The sequence below is a fragment of the Schistocerca americana genome, chromosome 7 (genome assembly GCF_021461395.2).
Source record: "Schistocerca americana isolate TAMUIC-IGC-003095 chromosome 7, iqSchAmer2.1, whole genome shotgun sequence".
Taxonomy (NCBI): Eukaryota; Metazoa; Arthropoda; class Insecta; order Orthoptera; family Acrididae; genus Schistocerca; species Schistocerca americana.
In genome coordinates, this window is record NC_060125.1 from 600,541,052 (window position 1) to 600,559,125 (window position 18,074).

General features: G+C 42.1%; 1 protein-coding gene across 2 annotated transcripts in view; it reads left to right on the top strand.

The window, feature by feature from the left end:
* LOC124621919 (45 kDa calcium-binding protein) overlaps window positions 1-8,260 on the top strand; it is a 185,269-nt gene extending 177,009 nt beyond the window's left edge. For both annotated transcript variants that reach the window (XM_047147424.1, XM_047147425.1), the window contains exon 7: window positions 7,923-8,260. In XM_047147424.1, the coding sequence (XP_047003380.1) occupies window positions 7,923-8,099 (177 nt within the window). In that variant the 3' untranslated portion in view covers window positions 8,100-8,260. The remainder of the gene's footprint in view (window positions 1-7,922) is intronic.
* The last annotated feature ends 9,814 nt before the right edge of the window (window positions 8,261-18,074 follow it).

Consider the following 18,074-nt stretch of genomic DNA (forward strand, 5'->3'; position numbering starts at 1 on the left):
GGGTGCGGTGCTATCTCTCCACCAACCCATTGCTTTGTGGGTGATAGGTGGTAGTGTGTATTTATTTAATACCACAGATATTGCAGAGGATGATGAAAAGGGAGGATTTGAACTGTCGACCCTGATCGGTGATGATAGTGGTCAGGCAGGTGGTGATAGTGGTCAGGCACCCGAAACGAGTGATCAACAACCCAATGAAAGCCTTGGCTACCGTCTCGGCAGTAATGTTAGAGAGAGGATCAGCTTCAACCGAGCGAGACAAATTGTCGATAGTTGATAAGATACGAGGGCGGTTCAGAAAGTAACCTCCGATTGGTCACAGTGCGGGTTGTGGGGGGAGTAGCGACGCCATCTGTGCGTTCACGCACTCAACAGGTCAGTCGGCATCAAGCCGTGGTCGAGTGAACGTCGTACCTGCGCTAGTTTAGTTTTTGTGGCAGTTTGAAATGTGTGCTGCAATAGAAAACCCCGCCAAATGTGAAGTGCGTGCTGTCATAAGGTTTTTTACAGCCAAAGGATATTCTGCAGCAGCTATTCATCGTGAGCTTTGTGCCGTGTACGGACCAAGAGTTATGAGTGAAGGAGTTGTCCGTGAATGGGTACGTTTATTTAAAAGTGGACGAGAAGACGTTCATGATGAAGAGAGGAGTGGTAGACCATCATTGATGACTGACGAACTCGTTCAGACAGTTGATGGAAAAGTTCGTGAAAATCGACGTTTCTCAATGTCTACTGGTTTTCCACAGATTTCTAAGACTCTCTTGTACGAGATAGTGACAGCAAGATTGGGTTACCGTAAGTTCTGTGCACGATGGGTGCCCAAAATTCTTATCGACCACCACAAAACTCAAAGAATGGCCTCTGCATTAGACTTTCTGTCACGTTATGAGGACGAAGGGGAGCCATTGTTAAACAGAATCGTGACCGGTGACGAAACCTGGATTAAGTACGTGAACCCTGAGACAAAAGAACAATCAAAGATGTGGGCACATTCAAATTCGCCTACCAAACCAAGAAAAGCCTCGCAAGATTTTTCTGCCAGAAAACTGATGGCAACGGTGTTTTGGGATGCCAAAGGGGTGTTGTTGGTTGAATTCATGGAACGTGGTACGACCATTACTCAAGACGTGTACTGTGAAACAATAAAAAAGTTACGACGGGCTATACAGAACAAACGCCGTGGTATGCTGACTTCCGGTATCGTTTTTTTGCACGATAACGCCCGTCCTCACTCTGCTCGCAGAACAACGGGGAAGTTATCAACCATCCACCTTACAGCCCAGACCTGGCGCCAAGTGATTATCACCTCTTCATGCATTTGAAGAAATGGCTCGGGTCACAGCGGTTGATGACGACGAAGAGCTCAAAGATGCGGTCACAGGCTGGCTCCAGGCACAAGCGGGTGATTTTTATGCAGAAGGAATTTCAAAGCTTGTGAAGAGATACGATAAGTGCCTCAATCGCTATGGAGACTATGTAGAAAAATAGTGCAAAGATGTAGTTGTAAGATGTATATATTAAAATATTTTTATTTAACTTGGTGTATTTTTGTAAATCAACCGGAGGTTACTTTTTGAACGGCCCTCGTATATCTATGGCCCTCCGAAGGAGGAAGAGGCTCGATCAGATCAATATGTATGTGACGGAATCGTCCTGCGGGAATGTCGAACTTGCCCAGAGGTGGGGAGGTGTGGCGGCTGATCTTGTTGCACTGACAAGCGATGCAGCTGCATGCCCAGGTTTGGCAGTCCTGTTTGATATTCTTCCAAACAAAACGTTCTCACATGAGACGTGTGGTGGCTCGAATGCCTGGGTGGACTAGGTTATGCTGGGTGTCGAAAACCTGTCAGTGCATCCTGGATGGGGCTGGTCGAAGAATCACACCACACCTCATCGGAAATGCCAGGAAATTAAGCCATTGTGAAAACAAGTGACATTTGTGGGTCTCGAAGGAGAGCCTGAGAATCTTCATCAGAAGCTTGGAGTGAGGTCAGATCGGAAAGATCAACGATGCAGGAAAAAGCACCAATCCACAAGAAGAAATCTGCAGCGATGTTATCAGCACCCTTGATGTAACGGACGTCCATTGTGAATTGAGATACCAGGTCAAAGTGGCGGTAACGTCGAGGGGGTGGGTCCTCAGATGGATTGCAGATCAGATGGGTTGCAGACTGCATCTGCCAGTGGTTTGTGATCGGTTTGGACGAAAAATGAATGTCCTCGACGTCGGGACTTAAATGTGTGATTGCCTTGTAAACAGCAAGGAGCTCTCTATTGAATGCAGAATATTTTCTCTGAGCTGTAGATAGTTTCTAGGAGAAGAAATGAAGGGGAGAAACCGTGTCACACTTGCGTTGTTGCAATACTGCCCCCACCGCAATGTCGCTGGCATCCGTAGTGATGAATAACTCGGCCGAGGGGTCAGGATGGGCGAGTGTCACAGTGTGAGCTACAGAAGTCTTCAGAGCCTTGAAGCCCTCTAGCATCGGAGCCGTCCAAGAGACGGATTTGATACCAGAAGTTTGTGTGCCTGATAGCCCATCCGTCAAGGGTGCCTGAACAGAGGCGGCAGATAGCGACAATAGTAATTGATGGTGCTGAGGAAATGGCCTAGCTCTTTGTAAGTAGCCAGGGGCGGCAGAGACGTGATAGCCTGCACATGAGATTTGGGAGGCTGCATTCCGTTAGTGGAGATGGTGTAACCTAGGAAGGAGACTGACGCCTGGCGCAACTGAAACTTGTCTTTGTTGACCTCGACACCACTGGAGTTCAAGGTCTGGAGGACCATAGACAGAAGATTTTTCATGTTCCTCCACTGAGCTGCTGAAAATGAGAATGTCGTCCAGATAAGCAAAGCAAAACTCAAACTGTCGCAAGATAGAGTCAATAAAACATTGCCACGTTTGTGCCGCATTCTTTAGGCTGAACGGCATGAAGTGGTATTGGAATAAACTGAGCGGCCTGATAATAGCCATCTTAGGAATGTCTTCCGCCACCACGGGAATCCGGTGGTAGGCGCGTTTACAGTCAATAACACTGAAAATTGTGGCGCCCAATAACATATGAGTGAAGTCATTGATGTTCGGCACTGAGTAACTGTCCATGACGGTACAAGCATTTAAGCGTCTGTAATATCGCACATTCGAAAAGTTCCGTCATGTTTGGGGATGAGGTGGATTGGTGAAGACCAGTTGCTGTCTGAGGGTTGCAGAACACCTGCCGCCAAAAGTTCACTAATCTGCTGCCAGGCCATGTGCAACTTGATAGGGTTGAGGCATTGGACCTTATGCCTAATAGGAGGGCCGGCAGTGGTAACTATCTTGTTTCTTGTTCCATCAGTGATGGAAGAAACTGAGAACTGCACATGAGATTGGTTAACGTCCTGGCGCCGAGTCTTCGGACGAGTAGGGTGCAATGAAGCATAGCCATTAGCGCAAGTGGGGAAAGGCAGCACAAAAGTCACACGTCTCTTACGGGAGCGCGGAGTGTGCTTGTGTGAAGAGGGTGGGTGCGTGTGCAGCGTCGAGCAAAGCGGAACAGGCGGCAACTGTCCGCTGTTAACCTTGCACTGGACAACTGGCGCGCCCGAGAGCAGCACTGGCGTCACACGTGGGGCCACAATGGCTGCTGGGTCATGTGGCCAGTGAGTGAGAGAGGAGGAATGTTTATCAACACGCACGGTAGCTGTCCAAGAGGTGAGCGTGGTCACAACACATGCGTGATTGTCACTAGCAGCACTGTTTGAAACACACGGCATTGGATGAGGCGAGCACAACGGGGGTGTAGGAATGTCACACGCAAGTAAATTTTGTTGACCAACCTGATGAGAGTTGTTAGGTGGCGACGCTGTGGACTGCAGTTGCAGAAGCGAGGTGCGAGCCTCGACGAGCTCGCTGCAAGGGGATGCAATGCATTTTTTCAGCTTCTCATTGTCCTGGCGGAGTTGCGTCGCTGAGTCGTATTCTGACAGTAGGTCAATAACGCAGGTCACAATGTTGCCCACGAGGGCGGAGCACTCACGTATGATATCGTATGTTGCGGTGGAAACAGAGCGTTGGACATAACTGCATGTGCACAGTATGTGAGTGTTCGTAGGATGGTGGAGCACTGAACCCTGTACGACGTTCAGAGATTGTTTGTAATGAGACAAAATATCCATACTGAGGATTGGGTTCATTGATGTTGACAATGTAGAATGTCCATGGAAAACATAGAGAAGGAGATAGAGTCACCATAACCTTTACTGAGCCTGAGGTAGGTAACGTCGTTGCATTGACAGCTCGTAGAAGTGACTTCGTCTGTGAGGAAGTGGGTGGAGCCATTGAAGTAGGTATGATCGACACATCAGCACCAGTGTTAACCAGAAAAGCTAGACTTGACGCATTGTCAGTCACATAGAGACGACCACACAGCCGGGCGAATGAGTGAACGGAGTGTAATGTATGAGGACGCCTGTTAAGTTCCCTGAAGGACTCGGCGTCTCTTAGTTCCTGTGGTCAGCATTTGGGTGTTGGCATGGCAACCTGCATTTCTTGGCGTCATCACCGAACACTTTGTGGTACCATCAGAAAGGGTGAGGAGGAGGTGGAGACTGCGGCTTGAACTCGTTGATTTGTTCCAGTAAATAGATCGGTATGTAAGGTGTATGGGCAATCCTGGAGTGCTCAGACAGTGGAGAGAGTCGCCGACGCTGCCAGGAGAAGTAGACAAGGTGACAGCAGAGAGAGCCCTGCCTCTGCCAGTCGAAGATCGGTATGCGGGGGCAGCTGTGCCAAAGAACGGTGTGGAATGAACTGGCTGATGTTGCTGCAGCAGCGAATACAACTGGTCAGCGATGTGTAGACAGGAGCCAATGGACTCGAATGACTGTGGTAACAGATGGATCTGTAGATTGGTAGGTGGTTTGCCAGATCACACAGCCCATAGTGTAGCGTCAGGCATGGTATGCTCGTTCACGAGCACTCGAAGGTGGCACCAGAGTTGTGAGGGGGTGTGTTCCCCCAGGTGCTCCTCGTAGAGAATCTTGATTATTAACACTTGTGGTGAGCAGGCAAGTCATTCCATTATAGTCTTCTTTGCAAACTCGTATTTTGGTGCAGGTGGCGGTGAAAGGAGCAGGTCACAAATCAAATCTCAATGGTCATGGAGGTGTGTGGCGAGGCAGAGAAAGTTTGAGTTGTCGTAAGACACATGATGTAACTCAAAGAGGCACTCGATGAGTGCGAAACACGGTGCCGGGTTGTCCTCGTATAAGGGTGGTAGCTTTGGCAGGCGGCCAGGGGGGGGTGATGACGGCGGTTTCGGTGTCTCCTAGGCTAGCAGCTGGACTGAGGTTAAGTCAGAGTCCGGCACGGTATGACCAGATTTAAACCATGCGAGCAAATCCGTAGTTGCGGCAGCTGGCATAGTTGACTGTCACAAAAATGTGGCACGGCAGGCATGGACAGTACCGTGGGAATGACACGCTTCCGGAATAGGGCGAGAGACCGGCGCGGCAGACAACGACGGTGCTGTGGGAGCAGCAGGCAGTTGAGCGATCGGAAATGGGGAGCCCCGCAATCTTTGAGGGGGGGGGGGGGGGGTGTATGGGGGATTGAGAACGCCACCTGCGTGGAAACTATCTGATGCATAACATGCCTGTAGTTCATGTGGTGGGACACTGAGGTTAAGTAAGGGGTCCATGTTACGCGAAACACTGAATTGTGCATGTAAATTAGACACAACTGGAACACCACGTGCATGGAACAGTTGCGGCATGGTTTGTAGTAATGGTGGCGTTGCACACGGCCTAACAGTAACCAATGTAGCATGCTCGTGGGTGGCTAAACACGTGGAGAATGGAGATCACTTTGTTCGTGAAACACTCGATGTGAAGAGACACAATTCAAAATATTGTTCAGTTCACATTTCACTGTCGGATGGGCATAATCCAGTGACACGAAGCCCGAGTCCATTGTTCGCTCTAACGGCGTAGTTGTCAACCGCCGAAAACGAATGAGATTAGCACATGGCGTTGGTAAATGATGAATACGCTGTCGGTGAAGAAACGACGAAACTAAGTGAGCAGAGTTGTGCTTCCACATCTTCGAACAAGGCATTGTTTGGCATGGTCATTGCGTACTGCATATAACCTGTTGCATAAACATTGGCGCAGAAGACTCAAAACACGAACGAACACTGGGGGTCACCACTGTGCGAACGGGATCGGTAATCAGGATATAGAAAACTTAATTCCCATATATGTCATAGTTCGAGTATATTTACACTTGACACTGCATCCGTACAGAATGAAGTACAACAAAGAACCGACTAAAGTGAAGTTAAGATGGAGGCTCGAGAGAGCACTTAGAGTTCACAGATATTAAGTTTCGTGGTTGATACAAACTATCGATGCCACACAGTAGTGGGCTCCCAAACTGAGATTTTGTGAACTTGTTCATCAGAGTAAGTTGCATGCATTAATAATAAATATGCATATACAAAACAGCTTAAATGAAATGTACCTACATTTTGTTGCTAGTGACTGTTTCAAATGGCTAGTGACTGTTTCAAATGTAGTAATGACATAAATGTATAAATATGGTTTTCATAACTTAGAATACTATTTTCTGTTCATTGCATGCTGCCACTGAAGATATCTGATGTGATTATAAAACATATTTGGGGAATAAAGACAACAAATTTCAGTTGTAAAAGATGAGTAGGTAATCAGACAAATCCACACAATTGTCGTATGAGCATTTTTACTGTAACTGTGGGAAATGTAATCACTGGAGGAGACTGGTCTTAAAATGTGTTCGGTTGCTCCACTTCATCTTATAAGTGTGTGTCATCACAATCCTGTTTGAATTATTCTCTATTCTCTTGCAGCATCAAAATAAAATAAAAATTTGTGCTTTTGACAGTAATATCAGTCTTCTTCATCAGGAATAACTTTCTGCCCTCATGTTGCCAAAGATTGTGTTTGTTATTGTCTGTGATGCTGTTGGTGCCATTGAAACACAAACAAGTCTCTGAATCTCTCTGCAGTCTCTCAACACTCCATGCAAGACTAAGAATATTTCCACTGTCCCAGTGAAAGTTGTTGTGCAACTTGATCTCAGTGGCCTCTTTGGTGACAGAATATCAAAAAGTTGATATGCGGGTCAAGATTTTTACTTCATCAAATATAATTTTATGAATATTTGTGAGGCTATCATTGAAAGACTGAATTATTGCTCTAATTTGACGTGACAACAATGACATGCTGGTGTGAGAAATGTTCCCAGATCCCTATCCTGTTCATGAGTAAAGCTATTGTCCTAACCCTTTGACTACCATTTCTTTCTCTTCCTTTTTTTGGGGGAGGGGAGGGAGGGGGTAGTGAAATACATTATGTTTATTTTAAATAATGTCTTAATGTCTTAGAAGCAGAGAGAGAGAGAGAGAGAGAGAGAGAGAGAGAGTGTATGTGTCAGAAATAGACATTGACCGGTGGCTAAAGCATCTTTTCAAGTTTGGAACTCACACTACAGGTGCTCAATACAGGCACTGTTTGTGACGCATCAAACATTAATGAGCATGTGCAAATCATTGACAGGAATTGTCCAGGAAGGTGTGACATTAGCCCGGTTTGCAAATCTGTTCATTGGGTTGCCTATTTCCAGGCATGAACTAATTTGATGAGACAACACAGAGCAGAGGGTTAACAATGAAACTCAAAGACAGCGCAGTTTGCAGGTGCAGTCTGTAACTATAAGAATTCTGCAAACTTTTAGCAAGGTTTTCCTTTACCAGTGGAAAATATATACATAGCAATATTAATGCAGCGATGTCCACTAGTTCCCTGATAGCGTATCGTGGACACACACATCACAATGGGTAATAAAGAATTAACTTGAGTGGCATGGTTTTGAGTTGTGCTTAATATCTTTCACTTTCAGATGTACATGGACCCACGCAATCCACGGCACGCACGTCAGGAAGCTTCGCAGTTGCTTCAGCTTGCTGACACAGATGCAGATGGTGCTGTGAGTCTAATGGAAGTACTGGCTCATGCAGGACCCTTCCTCAACAGCAAGATGGTCGATACAGCTCGATCTTTCCATGATGAGTTCTAGATGAATAATGAAATGAGGAGACTGTACATTCAGAAATGTAAACTGTATTGATGTATTAAGTATGATGTCAAATTAACAAACTTTACTATGTTTGAATTATTTGTGTTTGGATTACTGCATGTGGACTGCACAAGCAACTGAAAAAACCTTAATGAACTGAAGTTTTGCATTCTTTTAATATCTTGAATCCCATTATAAGATTTTGGAACTGACAATTTATTAAAAGATCAGCTATTGTGTTCACCAGTAAGGGGGCTGAATTACCTGAATAACCATCATGCTGAAGTTGAGATGGAATTGAAATTAACTGTTTGTTGTATGTCGTTACAAGTATGGTTCCACACTTGTATCTGTAGCATCTTTTCATCACCCATTAAATATTCAGCAGAAAGCTATGCCTAGCATGTTCTCCTTCAGCATGTCACTTTTATGGGACATCAGCTTCAGATGTCCTTGTGAAGCATACATTGAGAAGGTTCATGTATTTATAACATGGAAAAAAGGTGCTGCATTAACAATTTTTTTTCCTCAGTTACATATTCCTAAAAATTAAAACTAATTTTTGTATTTAATTGGAATGATTTAAATAACTATTTCATTATAAAATGTGCCCGATGATAGGTAAAGTATAGGTACAAACTGATTTCTCACCTTTTCTTGGCATTATTGATCAATGGTGTGCTGCTACCTGTTCAACTGAGTTGTTTTTTGTTTTTGTTTGTGCGCAGTATTTTGACGAACACTTTAGCTGTTCTGAGGTGTTTCATTATGCATACTCATTATCTGGGCTCCAACCAGTTGTTGGTGTCACACCACTGTTTATAACCAAGTTCAATTTCTGATTTTCACTAGGACCTGTCCTGAAGTAGTGCTCTTACCTGGCTTGTAGACCAGAATGGGCTATACTTGAACATCACAGATGAACTTGTAAATGAGGAAAAACTTTGAAATGGCAGTAAAAACTTTTGGTACCCCCATAGACTGGCTTATGGTGTGTGCTCAGCCTCATGAGGCCAGCTGAGGAGCTACTTGACCAGTTAGTGGCGGTTCCAAGGTCAGGACAATGACGACGAGAGCAATGTGCTGCTCACTTGCCCCTCCACACCACATCCAGTGATGTAATTGGCAGAGGATGACATGGTTGTCAGTTGGACCCGATTGGCCTGTCTAGGGCTGGAATGCAGAACTTCGCCATTGCTCTAGACTGGCTATGTGACCTGCATGCAGAATTTGGGACAGCAGAATGTAGATAAGCATTTCTTTTTCTTTCTCAGACACCAAATGCTTCCTCAAGCATTATTGATTGTGGCTGCAACATCTGCTCAATTTGTCAATCTGAATACCCATTCCGTGGGAACACTACTCATGGGCATTGTAATTATTTACTGAGGCTCTCGTTTTCTGACAGCATTTGAGCTCTATGTCCCAGAGTCTTTAGCACAGAATTTCTTTGTGATGGATGGTGATGGGTCAAGGTACTTTGATCCAGGGGCCTACTTGTTCTTCTCTCAACTAACACGTTGAGGAAAGCTAGCTGGCTCCTTTTTTTTTTTTTTTTTTCCTATTTATATTGTGAAATTTATGTTAGGATGGACAGAGTTTAAATATTCTGGGAATGTTTAACATATAACTCATAAGATTTTGAATGCAGTGTGCATGCATCTTGAGTTATAATACACTTGCATTCTGCCACTAATTTTGTATGTAAATATTCCAAATTGAAGAGAAGTGTCAGATACAGTCATCTGAACATCATCACAAAGGCCTTGTAACAATGAAAATTAAAAATAAGACTGCATGATAAAACAAAAATTTATTGCTCTGAAAAATGATGACTCACTGGGAGGTAGCTTAACATGCAGTGAGCTGGCTTGCAAAACTGGAAGGTGAGATGTACATGGCCGAAAATCACTAGCTGGACTTGTTTCCGTTGGTCCAGTTAACTGGTGAGCTAGAGAGTTGTTTTGAACGAAGGACATCCAACAACAGAATAAAAATAATTATCAAATGAGCTGTTTCCAGTTGTCAAAAAATTTGGCCATGGCAGAATAGTTGCTAAAGAAAAGATGAAGAACAAATAACAAGTTGGCTAGTAACAAACCACAAACTGTTGTTACAAGCTAAGGTGTAATTGCATGGGCCAAGTTTTGTACAAGTGTAAGTGTCAAGACCTGCTGCGCTATAGATATAAATCTATTTAGTACTAAGAAACACACGTTTTGGCTAAGGTTAAAACAAGTTGTTGTGGTCTTCAGCCTGAAGACTGATTTGATGGCTCAGTCTATACTGTGAAAGCCTTTTCATCTCTACATTATTACTGAAGTCAAGCCTTGGGCTCCCTCTACAATTTTTACTTTCCCACCACCCATTACCAAACTGACTATTCCTTGGTTCCTTAGGATATGTCCTCTCAGCAGATTGCTCCTTTTAGTCTATTTATGTAATAAATTCCTTTCCTCTCAATTCTATTCAGTGCCTCCTTGTTAGTTACTCAATCTGCCCAACTAATCTTCAGCATTCTTCAGCAGTACATTTCAAAAGTTTCTATTTTCATCTCATCTGTATTCCTTGCCGTATACATTTCACTTTTGTACAAGGCTGCACTCCAGACAAATACTTACAGAGAAGACTTCTTAAATTTATATCAGATGTTAAAATATTTCTCTCTTAGAAACACTTTCCTTGGTATTTGTAATTTGTATTTTATAATCTTACTAACTTTGGCCATCATCAGATATTTTAACACCCAAATAGCAAAACTCACCAACTGCTTTTTGTGTCTCATTTACTTATCTAATTCACTCAGCATTGCCTGATTTAATTTAACTGTGATTCATTACCCTTGTTTTACTTTTTTTTATATTCATCTTAAAACCTCTTTTGAAGACATTATGTAGTCCATTTAATAGATCTTCCAAGTCCTTTGCTAGCTCTGACACAATTGCCATGTCATTAGCAAACTTTAAAGTATTGTTCCTTCTCTCTGAATTTTAATTCTCTTTCAAAATTTCTCATCAGTTTTCTTTACTGCTTACTCAGTCTACAGATTGAATAAAATGATAGACAGGCTACAACCCTGTCTCACTCCATTTTCAACTAATGCTTCCTTTTCATGTCCTTCAACCTTCATAACTGCAGTATGATTTACGTACAATTTGTAGGTACAGACATTAAATGTTAATTGAAAATCACTTCTAAATTCAGCGTTTACTTTTCTTGTTTGTCACTTTAATACAATCCTTATCACTGTTCCAATTATCAAATAAGCCTACCTTAGAATATTGCTCAAGTGCGTGGAACCCATACGAAATAGGACTGACAGGGGAAATTGAACATACACAGAGAAGGGCAGCACAAATGGTCACAGGTTTGGTTAAGCCATGGGAGAGTGTTACAGAGATACTGAAGGAACTGAACTGGAAGACGCTTGAAGATAGACGTAAACTATCCTGAGAAAGCCTATTAACAATGTTTCAAGACCTGGCTTTAAATGGTGGCTCTAGGAATATGCTACAATCCCCTACATATTGCTCACATAGGGATCGTGACAATAAGACCAGAATAATTACAGCACACGTAGAGCCATTCAATCAATCATTCTTCTTGCATTCCATACGCGAATGGAACAGGAAGAAACCCTAATGACTGGTACACTGGGACTTACCCTCTGCCATGCACCTCACAGAGGTTTGCAGAGTATAGATGTAGATAAAATTGGTCCACAATTTTTTACAGAAAGACCTGATAATTTCCCATGATTGGAGTGTTAATAGAGGAGTGAAGGCAGCTTGAAACTTTTGTATTGTCTGTGTAGGCCAAGTGCTGTCAGACAAATCACATCAGAAAACAATTTTCTTGTTTCAAGAAAGATTATTCTGGCATGATTGATTTTCCACACTCAGGAAGTCTTGAAAATTGACATCTGTGATGAATTGCAATCTTTTGATCTTTGTGTGACATTTAAGTTCATTAGGCAACTTCCAGAAGTTGGATGTAGGATGCTCTAATCCAAAGCTACAAAAATCAAAGGGGTGACTATTATTGCATTTACTGTTTACTGGAACTTCAGTTTCCCATTGAGTATTCCTATGCAATATTGTTACTGGTGACAACTTTTGTCTTTAATGTAAAGTTAATGTAACTTTGTATGAAGAAATTAGTGGCTCATCTCCAGCAAAAGATATCTCCTCAAGCAAAGGGCTGTGTGAACAGATAATATTTTGCCTCTGGTTGCATGAAAATGGTGTTGTGCACTACGATCTGCTCCCCAGAGGTGTGCTCATCACAGCTGGCATTTGTCATTTTGAACTGAGACATATTGTAAGAGAAACAACCAACAAAACTGCATCAACTGTTCCTGCTGCATGATAATGCACTCTGTTGATTTCAAAAACAAAACTATCTGGGATTTGGTTGGGAAGTCATCCCACATACACTATTTTTCTAATCTCACATTCTCAAATGTTTAGCTTTTTTGCTCCTTATTGACCAACTGTAAAGAAAATTGTTTTATGGGTGAAAACACATTACAGAGCTGGGTTGAAGACATCATTGACATCAAACCAGTATGTTCCTACAGTCGTGGAATCAATAAACTACCTGAGCACAATCAGTGAATTTTAGATAATTTTAGAGAATATGCTGTTGATGATTTACTCCTCTCTTATGTTTACTGTGTGTTCAATAAAGCAACGGAAAAAACACTATTAAAATATGCATTTACTAATACAAATGAACTACAACTTACCACAATTATTTCAATAAAACAAAGTATGTGCAACATGTGCTTGCCTAAACCAGTATGAATTGTTAAATATTGTGCACTTTGGGCTTTGAAACTGCCTGTGATGACATTCTCTCCCATTTTTTATTAGAGTGGTTTGGAAATATGGAAGTTGGAGGGGATGCAGAATAAAACCCAGGTAATAAAATATTCAGTGTCACAAAAGCTGTATATTCGCAAAAACCAAAAATTATGACGGCAGAAGCAAAAAAAGGGATTATCAACTGTGCAGTATCATTTTTTTGCCCTTACACTATGGGGTACTGGATGTAGCAAGAAGACATGTGATGGAGAGGTTTCCTTTAGATTCACTTATTTATTTGCGAGCTGGCTGGTTGAAGCTCTGTCACTGGCAACTTTCAAGATTGGAACCGAGAGCCAACACAGCCTTCACTTTACAGTGCAACCCCAGTATCTCAGAACTAGCAAAGAGTTATGGCATTTATCTCTCCCTTATTGCCCCAGAAGTGACTAGGACAGATAAATCACAAAATGAAAGATGCAATTAGTTGCAATTTCATCACGTAGTGATCTTCCTGAACTCGTGTGTGTGCAAGTTGTGTTTGTGTGAGTGTGTGTGTGCGTGTGTGTATGTGTGTCTACTGCTGACAAAGGCCTTAATGGCCGAAAGCTATAATTGTGTGGTAATCTTTTTGTTGTGCCTATTGCGACTCAGCATCTCCATTATATGGCGAGTAGCAACTTTCTTTCTCTGGTATTGTTACACTTGATAATGTCTTTTTCTGCTTCTGCTGACAAAATTTTTGGTTTTTGTGAGTACAAAATTTTGGTTACAGTGACTAGTTTATTAACCACATTTCTTTGCACGTCCACTCCAACTGCCACACTTCCATACTACTTTAGTATGACTCAGAACAGTACTTAAACACAAGATATTTCAAAGTCCACAGTGCCAGGAATTTTCGTAACATTTATTTGAAAAGGGTTGGGAAAGGTAAACAGTTAAGAGTACAAGATCAGAAGAATAAGAGTATGAGGGATGACTTTCCAAATAAACTCCTGGATAGTTTCATTTGTGAAATCAGCAGAGTGTGTTATGATATAGCAGCAACACGTGATGCAGTTTTGTTGGTTATATTCTTTCTCTGGGACCAAAAGGTGCCTCAGTTGTAAACAAGAAATGCCGGCTGTGATGGGCACCCCATGGGGAAGGAGTTTGTAGTGCAGAAAACACTTTTTGTGCCATCAGATGCAGAAAAAAATTGCAACACCGAAAGATAATTAATATGGAGTAATGAAATTTCAGTAATGTTGTCTAGGAAACATATTCAAGTGATTAACATTGCAAGATCACAGGTTAATGTAAGTGTGAGAAAAGCCACTGGAAGTATGAAATGCTGGTACACAAATAACAGATGTAACCACCAGGATGTTGATTGCAAGCATGCAAGTGTGCATGCATTGTGTTGTACAGATGTCAGTTTCTGGGATAGAGTTCAATGCCTGTTGCACTTGGTCCGTCAAGAAAGGGACAATTAATGCTGTTTCTGGGTGACACAGGAGTAGTTGTCTGATGTTCCATATGTGCTCGATTGGGGTCAGATCTGGTCATCGAACAGGGCAAGGCAACATGTTGACACACTGTAGTGCATGTTGGGGTACAACAGTCGTATGTGGGCAAGTGTTTTCCTGTTGGAAAAAAGTCCCTGGAATGCTGTTCACGAGTGGCAGCACAACACATCGAATCACCAGATTGTCATACAAATTTGCAGTCAGGATATGTGGGATAATCATGAGAGTGCTCCTGCTGTCATTCAAAATTGCACCCCAGACCATAACTCCAGGTGTAGGTCCAATGTGTGTAGTATGCAAACAAGTTGGTTGCAGGCATTCAACTGGCCTCATTCTAACCAATACACAGTTATCAGAAAACACAACAGACTTTCACTCTACCCTCTAACGAGCTCTCACGTGCTTGATAACAATGAAGTCTATAAGGTGGTGATTTGGGGTCAGTGGAATGCATGCTACATGGCATCTGGCTCAGAGCTGTCCTTGAAGTAACCAATTTTTAACAGTGCGTTGTGCAACTGTGGTGTTCAATTGATGCTGCAGATGAAGTACGATCCTCCAGAGCCTTATATTGAATGTGAACGATCTTTCCTCTCGGTAGTGTCATGTGGCTATTTGGAGCCCTGTCTTCTTGCAACCATACATTCTAGTGACCACTGCTGTCAGCAATGTGTGCAGTGGCTACATTCCTGCCAAGTCTTTTTGCAGTGTCACAGAAGGAATATTCACCTTCTCGTATCTCTATTACATGACCTCGTTCAAATTCAGTGAGGTGTTGATAATGGCATCTTTGTCACCTTAAAGGCACTCTTGACTAACATTAGCTCACCACATTTGCTCTCAAAGATAACTAATGCTCATGACAGTTACAAAGTGTATTTAAAGCAAACCTGATTTGCATTCTCATAGTGGCACTACTAGTGCCACTCCTTGTGACTGGCGTGAAGTTTTAATAGACATCATGTTTCAGATGTAGAAACACACTTAACAACTTTCATTTATGCCTCACAAGTCGTCCTTGGTTTTGTCATTTTTATTTCCATCAGTGTATTATCTGTTCACACTGCCCTTTGCTCAAGGAGATGTCTTTTGCTAGAGCTCAGACATTAATTTCTTCATTTTTGTTGCTTTGTATTAGACTATGCAGTACTCCTAAATCCGACATATGACCCTTGCCTTCACAAAAGAAGATGAAGTAAATATTCCAGAATTCGAATCAAGAACAGCTGCCAACACGAGTAATGTAGAAGTAAATATCCTTAGAGTAGTGAAGTAACTTAAATCACTTAATGAAAGCAAGTCTTCTGGTCCACACTGTATACCAATTAGGTTCCTTTCCGAGTATGCTGAGCATTAGATCCATACTTAACAATAATATACAACCATTCACTCGACAAAAGATCCGTACCCAAAGTCCGTAAAGTTGCACAGGTCACACCAATATTCAAGAAAGGTAGTACGAGTAATCCATTACATTACAGGCCCACATCGTTAATGTTGATATGCAGCAGGATTTTGGAACATATATTGTGTTCGAACATTACGAATTACCTCAAAGAAAATGGTCTATTGACACACAGTTAACATGGGTTTAGAAAACATTGTTCCTGTGAAACACAACTAGCTCTTTATTCACATGAAGTGTTGAGCGCTATTGACAGGGGATATCAGATCGATTCCGTATTTCTGGATTTCCGGAAGGCTTCAGACACTGAACCACACAAGCGGCTCGTAGTGAAATTGCGTGCTTATGGAATATTGTCTCAGTTGTGTGACTGGATTTGTGATTTCCTGTCAGAGGGGTCACAGTTCGTAGTAACTGACGGAAAGTCATCAAGTAAAGCAGAAGTGATTTATGGCGTTCCCCAAGGTAGTGTTATAGGCCCTTTGCTGTTCCTTATCTATATAAACAATTTGGGGGACAATCTGAGCAGCTGTCTTCGGTTGTTTGCAGATGACGCTGTCGTTTATCATCTAATAAAGTCATCAGAAGATCAAAACAAACTGCAAAACGATTTAGAAAAGATATCTGAATGATGCAAAAAGTGGCAGTTGACCCTAAATAACGAAACGTATGAGGTCATCCACATGAGTGTTAAAAGGAACTCGTTAAACTTCGGTTACACGATAAATCAGTCTAATCCAAAAGCCGTAAATTCAACTAAATACCTAGGTATTACAATTTCAAACAACTAAATTGGAAGGAACACGTAGAAAATGTTGTGGGGAAGGCTAACCGAAGACTGCGTTTTATTGGCAGGACACTTAGAAAATGTAACAGACCTACTAAGGAAACTACCTACACTACACTTGTCCGTCCTCTTTTAGAATACTGCTGTGTGGTGTGGGATCCTTACCAGATAGGACTGACCGAGTACATCGAAAAAGTTCAAAGAAAGGCAGCACGTTTTGTATTATTGCGAAATATGGGAGAGAGTGTCACAAAAATAATACAGGATTTGGGCTGGACATCATTAAAAGAAAGGCGTTTTTCGTTGCGATGGAATCTTCTCACAAAATTCTAATCTCCAACTTCCTCCTCCGAATGCGAAAATATTTTGTTGACACTGACCTACATAGGGAGGAACAATCACCACGATAAAATAAGGGAAATCAGAGCTCGTACGGAAAGATATAGGTGTTAATTCTTTATGCACAGTATACGAGATTGGAATAATAGAGAATTGTGAAGGCGGTTCGATGAACCCTCTGCCAGGCACTTAAATGTGATTTGCAGAGTATCCTTGTAGATGTAGAATGCAAATATCACACAAAGGTTAAATGGTTACAGTTCATCACAAATGTCAATTATGGAGACTTCCGGAATTTGGAATATTGTTCATGTCAGACAAATGTTTCATATTACTTCTCTACCCTATATTAAACTCAAAGTAAACAATATGTCACAAATGTTAGATCTCTTTTCACTTCTGATTGTATTTTATAATGCTTAAACAATGTTCATAAGATTCAAGCATGCAAAATCCAGTTCATAACTGGAAGAAAAATACTAGAACTTGAAATAAGGAAATGACAATTGATAAACACAGTCATAACAACCAGAGTATGTTGTGGTACTGCATGGTGTTCACTCAGTTTAATAAAGTTATTTCGTGCAGAAAATCAATATACAGTAATAAACAATGTTATGCTTACCAATGCGAGAACAGAAACATGCCCAAGGTGCATTGTGCCATTTTCATCCGGACGGAAAGCAGATAGTGTCAGGTGGCCGGTGGTGGGTGGCTGCTGTAGGAAAAGGAAACTCTGGAGCATAAGTGGCTCTGATCTTGACGCAGCCATGAGTACTTTTGTGAACATATTTCTGTAAAGATTTGTGACCACTGGAGATTAGAATGTGAAGCAAATTATTTTTGAAGTTCTGTTCGACTGATACCTTTAGCAGACAGATGAAATGAGGTTTAAAAATTAAAGGAAGGTGTGGACTCAAACTCGGTAATTTGTGCCTGCATTGCACAGTGTTTATCACTAGACCAAGAGCAGATACAACACTTTAACAATTCAAGCAGGAGTTAATGCTTCTTCCAGACACTTCCGCATCCTGCAGTGTTGCCAGATTGTGCACATGGCCGGATGTAGCATTCTGAAGGTTGGCCAGTTTTATTGGTCCCTTAAATGAACAACTCAGGCTTAGTCTC